The sequence below is a fragment of the Camarhynchus parvulus genome, chromosome 17 (genome assembly GCF_901933205.1).
Source record: "Camarhynchus parvulus chromosome 17, STF_HiC, whole genome shotgun sequence".
Classification (NCBI taxonomy): Eukaryota; Metazoa; Chordata; class Aves; order Passeriformes; family Thraupidae; genus Camarhynchus; species Camarhynchus parvulus.
Window position 1 is genome coordinate 3,733,212 of NC_044587.1, and position 13,870 is coordinate 3,747,081.

General features: G+C 45.4%; 1 protein-coding gene across 1 annotated transcript; it reads left to right on the top strand.

The window, feature by feature from the left end:
• Positions 1–127: 127 nt before the first annotated feature.
• On the top strand, positions 128–13,642 carry SURF4 (surfeit 4). The gene is made up of 6 exons (XM_030961600.1): positions 128–258; positions 7,214–7,400; positions 8,254–8,330; positions 8,922–8,965; positions 9,883–10,069; positions 10,722–13,642. The coding sequence occupies exons 1-6, from the start codon at positions 211–213 to the stop codon at positions 10,986–10,988; spliced, it is 810 nt and encodes a 269-aa protein (XP_030817460.1). The 5' UTR covers positions 128–210; the 3' UTR covers positions 10,989–13,642.
• Positions 13,643–13,870: the final 228 nt, after the last annotated feature.

A 13,870-nucleotide genomic window follows, 5' to 3' on the forward strand; every position in this document is an offset into this window, starting at 1 on the left:
CCCTCACACAAGAGAGGCGCGGGGGCGCGGCCCCTTTAAGAACGCTGAGGGGCGTGTCTGGGGGCGTGTCCCGACGGGGAGGCTCCGCCCCCCGCGCGCCGGCGCGGCGGCGCCTTCAAGGCCCGGCCCGTCCGACGTGGCAGCGCCTGCACCGAGCGCGGCCCGGCCCCGCCACCGCCCCGCCCGCCCCGAGCCAGCCCGGGCCCCGCCATGGGCCACAACGACATTATGAACACCGCCGAGGACTTCGCCGACCAGGTGCGTGCCCGCCCGCATTCCCCCCACCCTGCGCCCGCCCGGCAGCCTTTGTGCGGCGGGGCCACGCTGAGGGGCCCGGCTGAGGCAGGCCGGGATGGCGGCGGGGTCGCTGCCGCCTCGGGGCCGCGCTGCGGCGGGGCGGTGGGGTTATGGAATTATAGAGCCATGGAGTGGTTTGGGCTGGAAGGGATCCTAATGATCGTCTCGTTCAGCCCCTGCCATGGGTAGGGACACCTTCCACTGGCCCAGGCTGCTCCAAGCACCGTCCAGCCTGGCCTTGGGCACTGCCGGGGATCCAGGGGCAGCCACAGCTTCTCTGTGCCAGGGCCTCATAGAGAAGAATTCCTTGCTCATACCCAGCCTAAGTTTTCTCTCTTTCGATTTGTAGCCAGTCTACTTTGCCTTCCCACTGCCTGTTTCTGTTTCCATCTTTCCTGGAAGTTTCCTGTAAGTTGTCTCCGAGGGCACCCCGGGCCCGGCTCCCACCGCCGCAGGCCCAGCGGCCGCCCCTGGCCTCGGACAGCGAGTTCTCCTTGGGGACAGCGCTTCTCTCGGGAGGGATTAAGTGGAAGCAGAGCAGGAGCCGTCGCGGCTGGTGGAGAGGGCACAGAGGGGTGTGGGGGACCGGTGTGAGCTGGCAGGGATGGGAGACTGACCGGGTTATCCAAGCTGGCAGGGTTAGATGGGATGTTAGGGAGAAATTCCTCCCTGTGAGGGTGGGGAAGCCCTGCACAGGCTGCCCAGAAAAGCTGTGGCTGCCCCTGGATCCCTGGAAGAGTTGAAGGCCAGGCTGGACAGGGTTTGGAGCAACCTGGGCCAGTGGAAGGTGTCCCTGCCCATGGCCGGGGTTTGGAACAAAATGAGCTTTAGGGTCTTTCCAACCCAAACCATTCTGTGATTTCGTGAAACCTTGATGTATTTCTCGAAGCCCAAACTGGAAAAGGTTGGTCAGCACCGTGGTGCTGTGCTCAGGATTGGGGCAAATGAAAGCAAACAAGCTGATGTTGTCTTGTAAACCTTCTTACGTTTATTTCAGTGGAGGCCCGAGTGATTTCTCTGTTAAATAGAAGTTTGTGATCTCTTACAATGTCTGACAACAGGATTATTTTGAGTGTAAGTAGTTGCTCTGCTGGGGATGGTGTTGCAAAGATCTTCACAGTCATGGTGATTCATCTAATCGACAATGAGAAGCAGCAAGTAATCATATTCAGCAAATTGGCTGGAAAATCTGATTCTGCCTGGTTCCACAACCGCTGTGATTTAGTGTGAGTTGTGTGGTGCACAATAACACGTCACAGCTCTGAGGGGGCTCTGCTGCCTCTGTCTTTCACTGATTTCACTGGGAAAACCTGTTCTGCACTTCCTCCCCACCCACGGATGGAAGAAGGAAAACTCGATTTAGAGTTTTAGATTAAGGCTTTTTGTAGTGTGTGGAATACTCAGTTTAAGGGATATCTGGATTATTTTGGTCATTCTCTGTTTACCTTGTCCCCTTGCTCCTTTTAGAGAAGAAAGTAAACCATCACTGCAGTGTTCACATTACTTGCCAAAATTTGCAATGCTTGTCCTGACCTTTTTATAACACCTCTCTATTTATTCCTGTGGGGTTATTTCTAGATGTCCTTAACACCCCTTTTTTCACTCTGCTGAAAGCTCTTTTGTCCAGCTTAAATGTAGTTTGCCTCCTCCTGAAGTGAGTTTTAAATGGCACAAATTCACTTGTGCTTGGCCACATCCTGTTTAAAGATGAGTCTTGCCTTAAGCTGCAGAATTTAGAGTTTTGCTCCTCTTACCAGCAGATTGCAAAAGAATTTTTATGGTGTTCTGAGTAATAACTCCTGTGATAATTCTGCCTGGTAGCTCAATCAGAACCTTTCAGTGCTGTCTGTGCTGCTAAAGCTCAGTGTCACACCAATGTAGGAGTGACTTGCTAAACACTAACCTTTGGTATATATTGTGAAGTTAACACTTGGCATTACAGGAGCTGTTAGTTCATCTTGGATTAAAAAAAAGTACTTGGAATGTTTGGACTGAAATTGTGTTGAAACTCCCCTGGTGGAGGCTGGACAATGGCTGTTCTGAGAGCTGAATGCATTCTCACTGATTTTTCCACTCTCTGTACTAGTGCTCAACACATAATGAGCCTTAATTTCTGTAGCATAAAACCCCTGTGGGAAAATGTTAGAGTTAATTCCATGGCTTATCAGCAAATCCTGAATGTCTCTTACAAAAGCAAGAATAATCTGTTCCTTAAATTCAAACGGTAAAGCTTAGCTTTTCTCAGATACTGTAATTTCCCTTTGAATTAACAAATTCTGCCCTAGATGCCAAGATGCTCAGCAGTAGTGAGTGGCTGTTAATCCAGAGGTGAACTGTGCACTGTCTCACAGGCAGCTAAGCTTGCCAGACAGCCAATTGTCAGTGAAAGGGCTTGTCCTACTTCTCCCAAGGCTACATTCCCCTTTTCTCTCTCACCAGCACTTTTGTCATTGAACTGGGGAGCTGAACTGGCAAGAGAAAAAATTGAGCTTTTTTTTTCCCCCATTTGGTTCAGTTATCTCCATGTTCAGGTCGAGTGAGGCAATACTGGGGGTGAGAATACTGATAATATGCTGCTCTGAGCTGTAAGGAAGTGCAGTGAGGGGACACTAACACCAGCCCAGTGTTACTAACTCAGTAATTTACATACTCAGAAATTAAGCTGATTTTTAGTGATTTTGTTAAAATATTACTTGGCAGCCCCTTCAGTGGAGCCACTGTACTGAAAATAGCTGTATCTGGGGCTTGCAGAGAGTGTTTAGGATTGTCTGTCCTTTGTAATCCCTTCCTAAGAGGGAGCAGATCTCAGGCAACTTTCCTAGTGTCTGTAATAATCTTTAGGAATAAATCATTAGGAATGTGGGTGCTTGGCATTTCTGCTGTTCAGAAAAAAAGATTCCTGAGCAAAAAAGTGAGGAGACTATTGAGTCATTGCACAGCAGTGAGAGGGCTGCAGGGAGAGCCAGACTGGGGGTGTTTATTTCATTTTCCGAGATAAATGCTGATCTGTCTTGCCCAGATAATTCCGATACAGAATCACAGAACCATTTGGGTTGGAAGGGACCTTAAAGCCCATCTTGTCCTGCTCCTTGCCACGGACCTTCCACTCTCCCAGGTTGCTCCAAGCCCTGTCCAACCTGGCCTTGGGCACTTGCAGGGATGGGGCAGCCACAGCTTCTCTGGGCACTCTGTGCCAGGGCCTCCCCACCCTCACAAGGAGGAATTTCTCCCTAATTTCCAGCTTAGATTTCAGTTTGAACCCATTATTTCTTGTCCTCAATATCCTATTTTGTAGAAAATGGAAGGGAGAAGAGAACATTTCATTGTTAGTCTGAACTTTGTCAGTTAGATTTTAAAAAACTGAATTTGGAAATACTCTCTAGAACTTTGTCATGGCAATGCATTGGTTGTTTATCATTATAAGCCAAGTAGCCTGTTCTGGTTAGGCTGAGGAAAAAATTTCCCATTAAGAATGGTAGTAAAATGCAATAAATTACTAAAAGTACCATTTTAAAGGTTTCATTAATAAATAGCCTTTTGGAAAAGGGAATTGGTATAAAGCACACTTCAGAAGGGAAGAGCATTGAGAAATCTTCCTGCAATTAAAAACCTAATTAATATTGCTGGCAATGCTCTAGTGGGTCAGAGCCCTCTTCCTGCCTTTGGAAATAAATGGGAAAGCCTATTCCCAGTTTTTAAAGTATTTGTAGGTGCTGGGCTAATGAATGTGATGGGTTTTGCTGTCCCTATGATTTTGGGCTGGGATCTCTTTGAGTGAATGTATCCAAGCTGGTAAAATAAAGTGATTTTTTTTTTCTCTTTGGATTGAGCATCCTTTCCCAGGAATGATCAGTGGTGTCCCAGGCTGCTGGAGGAATTTGTTCTCCCAGAACAAAGCAATCCCTTCAAAGTGTTCAAGATATTTGGGATATGCCTTATCAGAAGCTGTAGACTAATAGTGCTGTGCAGCTCAGGAGGGTTTCTGTACAGATGAGCAGAGTGCTGTTCCTCACCATAATCAGAATTTCCCTGATCCAAGAATACACAGGAAAGGGCTTTGTGCCTGGACAGAACATACCTGCAAAAATTTCCAACTCATGTCCATTTATTGGACTTAAAATACCTGTAATTGTACCATGGTTTATCCACTTTTATCAAAACAGAGTGAACTTTCAGCAAATTTGAAACTGTTGGAGGTTGGGTCCAAATGAATCACTTTATTGTCTCTCTTTTGGTCAGGCCTTTATGGGTTTGAAAATTTCAGTCTCCCTTTAGAAAAATGGGGGGTTGAGCAGAGCTTTGATTAAGGGGTCCCTGGATCTTCTTGTACATCTGTGGTTGTAAACTTAAAGGAGCATTTAAATCTATATTTGCCTTTCTAATCCCATTAGAGGGGGAAGTGGCAACACAAAGCCCCTCTGGCATATGTCAGTGACTTGGCTGCCAGCACAGAACCAGCTGTTCTTCTTTAAAATAGTTTTATTTAGCATTTTCTTGTCTTTTCTCATGATGTTTCACTTCTTCCAAGGAGACAGGACATGTGGAGAGCAGTTGAGCCCAGAGCAGAAAAAGCCCTACAGTTTTTTAATGTTGTGAGCTTAATTCTGCCACCTCCATCAGTGGATTTGGATTTGGGTGTGTTGTGCTCAGTGCAGGATGTGTTTCAGGTCCCATTTCTTAGCTGTACATATCAAACTGCAGTTTTCCCATGTGTGCCACTTTGTCTGTGTGAATCTTAAAGGAAGTGGGCTCAGGGTGCAGCTTTTGAGCCACACAGTGCTGGTGCTGTGCAGGGCCAGACCCAGGGTGACTGGTGCTATTCACTGAGTCCCACTGCTGGAGCTCTCCTGTTTCTTGTCATTTATTCCATCTTTAGTTAAATTACTCGAGTGATTTACACCCAGATCCTCTAATTGTGAGATCATTTGATGCCTGTTAGATTCTCTTCCTGTAGTTGTGGTGTAGTTGTTCTTTTCCTTTCTCTCTGGATCTCCTGGTTCCTTTGGCTTGGCTTTTTTTTCCCCTTGCTGTTTCTGAAGCTTATTTGAGTTTGCTGTGTGCAGGGGGTTTAATTTGAGTGCAGCTCCAGGAGCTGTGGGTGCCCAGGGCTGATGTGTGTGCTCTGAGGTTGCTAAGCACTGGAGCAGCCATGGGCTGCAGCCTCTCTGACTTGTCTGGAGCCCGTTGGATGTGTGCACTCGTGTTTAATGGCCAGTGTTAAATTCCCTCTGTGTGAGCCAAGAGAACAGGTAAATGTTAAATGTCTTCTTGGATCCTTCACCTGTGCTCTTCATGGCTCAAGGGAAGGGGAAAATGAGGTCAACTCCTGCTTCAAAACAGCAAAGATGAGGCCTAGAGGAAGATATTCTGTATTTGCTGCTTTTTTCAGCCTTTCCACAGCACTGTTTTTATCCTTTCCTTACAGATCCCCAGCACTTGTCTTCTTTCATTTCTTTCTAGACCAAAGTTGCTTGTTCTGTATCTTACAAACAACTTCTGGTTTGTCAGAACTTTATTCTTAGTATTCCTCAGCAAGTTTCCTCGACCTCACAGTGAAACCCAGGAGGGAGGAAAGCTGTAAACCAAGATGTGTGTCTCATTCAGTGAGTGACAAAGATCAGAAATTGTCTTCTGACTCATTCATCCAACTGTTGACATGGCTTAAAAAAGCCTGAAGTGGCAGCCTTCAGGAGGCAGAGTACAGCTGCACTTAAAATGCATTTGATTAAGGTGAATTTTGACCCTTAGACTCTGGATACAGGTAGTACAACAGTGCAGTTTGTTCCAATATTAACTATTTAATTGACCATTAAGGATGTTTGCTGATTTTTTTTTTTCTTGTGATAATCTGTAATTGCACAGTGAGCTAGGCTTGTCATTTGCATAGCTTTTAGTATTGACTGATTGCTGCTGGCAGGAATAAACTGTCAGAAGTGGCTTTTGTCTCCTTCCTGCTGGAAGTCTCAATTAAGTAATAACCAGTGCTGCCTAGAAAATGGGTTGACAATTAGACACTTGTCCTAACCCAGAGGCAGTAAGGTTTCCTGTGCACCCCACAGCCCTATAGAACACGACCCTCTAGATTCTGACAATTTTGTATTTGCTCCTTTAATTGTAATTGCAGAGCAAACTGATGCAAGAGCCTGCAAGATGAAGGGGACCCAGACACATCTTCCATTCCCAAAAACTAAAGCTCTGCATCTGTTGCATGATGATATCATTTCCTTTTAACCACTGCACTGAACTGTGGCTATAAACCTCTGTTTCCTTTCACAGGAGCAGAGGATGCTCCTTTGAATGGAAGTGAAAACCTGCCTAGAGGACAGAGGGTGCAGTTCCATGCAGTGGTTATGTGGAGCTAAGATCTGCTGCTGCTCAAGTACATATGCTTTGTTTGCACTGAGCTGTTGGAGGGAATGAGTTTGACAAACAATTAGTGGTTTGTTTGTTTTTTTTTTTTTTTTTTAATTTGTACAGAACTTGTCTTCTCTCAGCCTGGCTCCCTGAGTCTGGGTTGTTCAGGGTGCTGAGTGCCTGAGCTCAGGGGTGGGAGCAGGATTGCCCTTTCAGCTCTGGGCTATCTGATAGCTGAGCTGTAACATGAAACCCTGAGATAGAGAAACTAAAACCAAGGTCAGCCTTCATTAGTGAGAACTCCATCAAAGCATAGTTCCTGTATGTGCTGCTGGATTCTGCTTTTTTCCAACTCCTAGTCCAGTGGAGAATGCCAACAGGTTTCCCCTGCTGCTCCCAGTGGGTGAAGACATTAAATCCAAGTCCCAGTTTCTCTCTCTGGATGTTGGTGACCCTGAGTGCATGAGAGCTGCTGATCTCAGTGTGCAGAGAGCAGGGCTGTGTTATCCCTGCAGTGTCCCTTTCTCTGCCTTCCCTGCTAATGCCCTGTGTGCCCCTGCAGTTCCTGAGGGTGACCAAGCAGTACCTGCCCCACGTGGCCCGGCTGTGCCTGATCAGCACCTTCCTGGAGGATGGCATCCGCATGTGGTTCCAGTGGAGTGAACAGAGGGACTACATCGATGGCACGTGGAACTGTGGCTACTTCCTGGCCTCCATCTTTGTGATCCTAAACCTCTTTGGGCAGCTGAGTAAGTGGCTCTGGGGCTGTTCAGGTGCAGGCTGCAGCCCTGTTAATCATGGCAGCGTGGGATGCCTCACTGATTTCCTCATAGCTCCTGACAGCTCAGAAATGATAGTACTACATGGGCTGAATGAATTGAAAAGAGCTCTGAATCGACCTGCTTCAGCCTTTCCTGGAAGCAGTCATAGAGAGCTTCTTGTGACACACTGCCTCTGAGTCAGAGATGCCAAGAATCCATCAGGTCAATCTGGTTTCAGTTCTGTACATGCACCCATGTGAGCCACACCCAGAGTTCTTTAAATTAAATACTCCTGTTTGTCTGAACAGGGCAATGTTGAGACTTTCTCAGCCTCCTGTTTTATGGGCATTCATCTCCAAGGCAAAATCTTACCCTGGGTGCATTTAAGCCTGAGGGAGGTGCTTGTGTCAGAAATTTTTCCAAAACCCAGGAATCAAAATAATCCCAGAAGGAGTGCACTGCTGAGTGGGTTCAGGCTGTCAGAACAGCCTTTCCTTCAGGAGAGAGGAAAAATCCTGTTCTGTTTATATTATGTCCCCGATTTACTGTTCCTGATTGCCAATTTGCTATTTTGTGTCTTGATTTAGATTTTTTGCCCTCACTAATTTTTGTAGAGTCACCTTAATTTAATACAGTTGCCAGTCCTCATGTTGACGTGACAAAGGCTGTTGGTGCTTTCTGATGGAAGTTTTGAGAAAGGTTTTGGGTTTTATCTTGTTAAGGAAAAGGAATACAGCATGATGGGCCTAACAGTTATCTCACAAAAGAAAAAGGAAAATCCAAGTTAGCATTCTTGCAGGAGCTTTTCCAAGTGTAACTGTGTTTAATTTCCCCACCTCAGGTGGCTGTATCCTGGTGCTGAGTAGGAACTTTGTGCAATATGCCTGCTTTGGACTGTTTGGAATTATAGCATTACAGGTAGGAGGCTTAAATCTTCATCCCTTCTAAACTGTACCTTTCAAATCTCTCAGCCCTAGTACTCCCAACATGTTTAAATATAACTTGCAACCCTGGAATTTTTTGCCAGCCTGGCTTAGTGCCAGTCCTTGATGGCATTGAACTATTTTGCTGCTTCTGTTCTCCTGATGTGCCCAATAGATGTAATTGCAATTAGTCATCTTGGAGACATTCATTCAATACTTGACCTTGACCAATTTAGCAGAAGTAACTGGCAATTTACCTGGATGTCAGTTAATGAGCCAAATGTGGAACTTGCAGTTGCTTTGGCCTTCAGCTGTGTTCCCATCACAAAAGGATCCTATCTAATAGCATCCTTCCCCTACAAAACCAGGGAATTTTGGGGGCCCTAAAGCACAAATCAAATTCTGCCTTCCCTTCTCTGTGTTACATGGACTCATTACCACACTGATGTAATTACCTTGTTTCCCTCACTATATTGTATTTATAATCAAACTGTGCTGTGTCTGATACAGACTTGAGATTGTAACAGAAATTCAGAACTTCAGTGTCATTTATATGGTGTTTTAACCTGTTTTATTCTTTGCCTAGACTATTGCATACAGCATTCTATGGGACCTGAAGTTCTTGATGAGGTATGCCTGCTTCTGGAAGTTTTTATGGAAACAGAATGAAAACTGACACTTGGGGGCAGAGGAAATGACATTTGTACATAGTATTTACTAGAAAGATTTTACAATTGATGCATTTACATTAAAGAAGAAATGATAGCTCCTAAAAAATCAGGGTGTTAAATAGTAGGCAGCAGGCTCAGGAAGGGAAAGACTAATCCTAACCCACTAAGAACCAAGTGCTTCTGCTGCTAACCTGGCTGAGAGCTCAACCAACTGTCTGCACTTGATCAGAGTTGCTTTTATTTCCTAAATGGCTAAAATAGCAACTCTGCTTCTGCATGACTGAAGCCATTTTCTGAGAAAACTACAGCATATGGTCACTGGAGTTGTTTCTGGGATTTTAAACCTCTTAACACCTTCTCTAAGGAGAAGACAAGATTCTAAACCTGAGCTTTCCTGTCAAGCCCTGAGTGATGGCTGGCTGCTGCCTCTGCACCCCTCTGAGGGGAGGCCAGCACAAGAGCTGCACTCTGGGCTTACTACAGCCCTGTCAATGTGTAACTTTTCAGCAGTGCTGCTGCTCTGTTTTCTCAAAGCAACCTCTGAACTACTTTGGCATATATGGCTAAACCTGAGGTACAGAATAACTTGAACGCAACGGAATTTGTGTTGTAACAGCCCCTGAAGCAACTGTGCCTGAGTGGTGGGTGCTGGGCTTCCCTGGCAGGCTGTGTTCCCACAAATCCTGGCTGTGCTGAGTGCTGCTGGGGTGGGAAGTCTTAACACAGACCAACACATCCCACAGTGCACAGCAAGTCACTCCTCACTCTCACATAGATCCTCACTGAAATTGTCAGATAAGACTTTACAGATCTAGATCAGTGCAAGCTGTACTAAATTGCTTTTTTTTTTCTTTTCCTTTTTCCCCATTTGTGTAGGAATCTGGCCCTTGGGGGAGGCTTGCTGCTGCTTCTGGCTGAGTCCCGCTCAGAGGGGAAGAGCATGTTTGCTGGTGTCCCCACCATGAGGGAGAGCTCCCCAAAGCAGTACATGCAGCTGGGGGGACGTGTGCTGCTTGTCCTCATGTTCATGACACTGCTACACTTTGACCTGAACTTCTTTTCTGTAAGTATCTCAGCATTAAAGTATGAGTTGAGCAACTAGAATGTAGCACCAGTGCCCAGGTTGCCTGCAGGATCTGCTCAATGCTTATTGAAATCTCTAAGTAAAATTTGTGGTGGTGTTTGCAAGGGTCCCAGGTTGAGGGAAGAGATGAGAATCTTGACTCCATATTTCAGAAGGCTGATTTATTATTTTATGATATATAAGAAAATGATATATTAAAACTGTACTAAAAGAATAGAAAAAAGGATTTCATCAGAAGGCTTGAAAGGAATAATAATAAAATCTTGTGACTGATCAGAGAGTCCAAGACAGCTGGACTGTGATTGGCCATTAATTAAAAACAACCACAGAAGACCAATCACAGATCCACCTGTTGCATTCCACAGCAGCAGATAATTATTGTTTACATTTCATTTCTGAGGTCTCTCAGCTTCTCAACAGAAAGGATCCTTGCAAAAGGATTTTTCATAAAATATGTCTGTGACAAAAATTAATACTTTAGAAAATATTATTGGGATATCTGTGCCATGAGAACTGAACTTATCCAAGCTCTGCTCTGGTGTATCTATTTTTATTTTATTTTGATGTTGGTGTATGTATTTAAGAACTGTGTAAGTAAATGGCTTTTTTTCATGACTTTTTTTCCTTGCAGATTCTGCAGAACATTGTGGGCACAGCCCTGATTATCTTGGTGGCAATTGGCTTCAAGACTAAGCTGGCTGCCTTGACTCTGGTCATCTGGCTCTTTGGCATCAACATCTACTTCAATGCCTTCTGGACCGTCCCAGCCTACAAGCCCATGCACGACTTCCTCAAATACGATTTCTTCCAGACCATGTCTGTCATTGGAGGGCTCCTCCTCGTGGTTGCACTGGGTCCTGGTGGAGTCTCCATGGATGAGAAGAAAAAAGAGTGGTAACAGGAATAGCAACACTTCTTGGGACATACTGTACTAAGTCCAGAACTGATTCTCTATGGATTCAACAAAAACTGCCAGCATTTTACACGTACATGCCCCCTTCCTATAAAGGCACAGATGTTTCGAATTTGATTTACTGTGGCACCAGTAATACAATAGATAAAATCCTATTTCTTCAAGGAATGTTGCCTAGGCTTATTCTAACTTCCTAGATTTGGAACTAACCCAAGGAACCTGCATTTTGCTGATGCTTCAGTGAATTGCAGTAGAACAGTTGCTGTCTGGAATGTCAGCAATGTCTTAAAATTTGCAGAAAGGTGAGCAGATACAGCTGGATCATTCAGTGTGGTGTTGCGTTGTAGCTATAACTAAAAAAGTGGTTCCCCTTTCTTGCCCTCATCAAAACTGTCTTGTGCTTAAGGAGTTCCATGGCTGGTTATAGCATTGCTTATCAAGGTGGAAAGCAGCATCAAAGAAAACCCAGAAAATCACTGTCATTTTGCTGCTCAGAAGCCTGTAATTCCCTTTTGTTCAGCAGGGAAGGGTCTTTCCTGCTCCTGAACAGAAGGCAAAAAGAAAACCCTGGAAGTAGTTGTGCTCCTTTCTGGGTAAGAAAAGGGAGAGGATTTTCTAACATGTCCCAGTTCTGCCCTTGAGGGGAACAAGGGGAAATCCTGTATTGTTAATCATGAATCCTGTATTGCTAATCAGATTTAAAGGAAGTGGGGGAGATAATCCTGAAGAGACAGAACATTAGATTCTGTAAAAATTCTGTGCCAAAAGAATTCTTTATTCTACATTCTTTCCCCAAAAGTTGCCCCCCCTGAATTCCCAAGAAGGGAGGCAAGTTGTGCTCCAGGTTCCATAATAAAAGCTCCTTTCTGCTATTAACCAGCTTCCATCCATATATACCCCAAATTCATATTTGAATTGCAGGTTAATGGTGAAAATGTCTTGAGAATTACAGAAACTCCCCTTTTCTGTGCACTCAGTACTTGCCAGATGAGAGCAGTCAATCTCCTAATCTGTAGTCTTTGCTTCTTAGATTCACTTCTGTCAGTCTCTTGGCTGTAGGAGTCCCAGCTGACTGAAGAGCTGGGCTGCTGAGCTCTCCAGGACAGCCCCTTCTCCTGTGCCACCTCAGAGCACCCTGAGCTGTGCAGGGTGCAAATGTGCAAGTGGCCCCTGTTCCCACCTCTGCAAACGGTTATAGCTGAGGAATGTGAGTGCAAAGCCTGGGCAGTGGAGAAGCAGCCAGGGATGAACCTTCCCTGGGAGGAACTCAGGAGGGTGAGGAGGGGAAGGCCCTGTTTGGCTTCTCAGTGCCACGACCTCTGTGCCATGACCATGCTTAGTGCTGCTCAGGGGAGGCCTTGTGTCCTCTCTTAGTCAACTAGGTGTGAACCTGTTTCACTAGATTGTGGAGGAATTCTAGACAGCATGAGCCCTACCAACTTCCTGCCATTACACTGATTCCTTGCTCTGTTGCCTCCCCTGAGGAAGATGCTCAGCTCTTTGTTCAAGGAGGAATTCAGCTGAACATCTCCAGTGAGAGCTGTTCCCCAGGGTCTCCTGATAAGGACACTCACCTGGACAGTTCAGTTAAACAGTTGATTTTTAGGAGAGAAAACTGGGCTGAAAGAACTAATGAAAAATAGAAGAGCACTGTTGAAAGTTAAACCATTGATTTCATCATCTTAAGGGGATAATAGCCTCTGTAAGGGCAAGATGTGCTGCTGCTGGAGGAAGCCAGTTGCTATCCCAGAATAATTAATGATTAGGGTTGGAAGGGACCTCTGGAGATCATCTAGTCCAACCCCCATGTCCAGATTGATGGGAGGGGAATTCAGCATTAAGGTCAGGTCACTGATGGCTTTCTTTTCAAGGAAGTTTTGCAAGAGAAGTCTTCACCTCAGTGTTCTGTGTTCCTGACTCTTCCTGGCTAAACGAACTGGTCCTTTCAGTCCCAGATCTGCAGCACAGGAGGTTTCACTGTTCCACTGCAGGTCTTACAACGGTTCTAGACTGATCAAGGCAGCCACTCTCAGATACCTGAACTGCTGTTGCTGTTCATAGTATTTATAGATGACACAAACTACTCCTGCAAGTAGCCCCTTGTCTTTCTCAACTTCCCTGTGTCCTGTCTAACTAAGGAGCTGGATGACAGACTAGTCTGAAACATTGACCAGTTTCCTCTGGAAAAATCAAGTCCCCTTTCCAACAAAAGACCCTAGAAAAGGAACTGTTGCTGTCGCCTGCAGCAGGAATACTTCAGTATTCCAGGGGCACAGTTAGGTGGAGGGCATTATCAGATACTTCTAGGCAGCACAACGTGCAGACTTATTAACTGTGAGTCCTGATACAGAAGATTCTGGTTTCCTACATACACTGCTGTACTTGTGCATCTCCCAGAAATTCAGTGACCTCTCCCCGTGGCTGAGAAGCCCTCACAAGCAGGATGTCAGCTACCAATTGGCTCTGCAAAGTGTTCTGGAATTCATTCTGAATATATTTTTGCTTTCTATGTGGAAAAAAAAAAAAGAAATAAGTATAAATTCTCATTTTATGCTGTATTTTGTACCTTAGTTGTGTTTGAAAATGTTTTGATTTTTGAAAACAATCAAAATAAAACAATGGCATCTTTGTATCCACTTGGCGTGTGTGGCTGGTGATGCTCCACTGCTGAGCTGCTGTGCTTTCCTGCCTAAGAAAAACCAGCTTTCTGTAAAAAACTGAGCTGTCTGGACTTGACTGCAGCAGACATCCTTCCCTCGGTGTGGAGCTGGCTTGAAGCTCTTGGGAATGCAACTTCATTCCAGCCCATTATTCCCCTCCACACCTTCAACAGTTAACTGGAATGAGCAGACACTTCATCCTGTGCT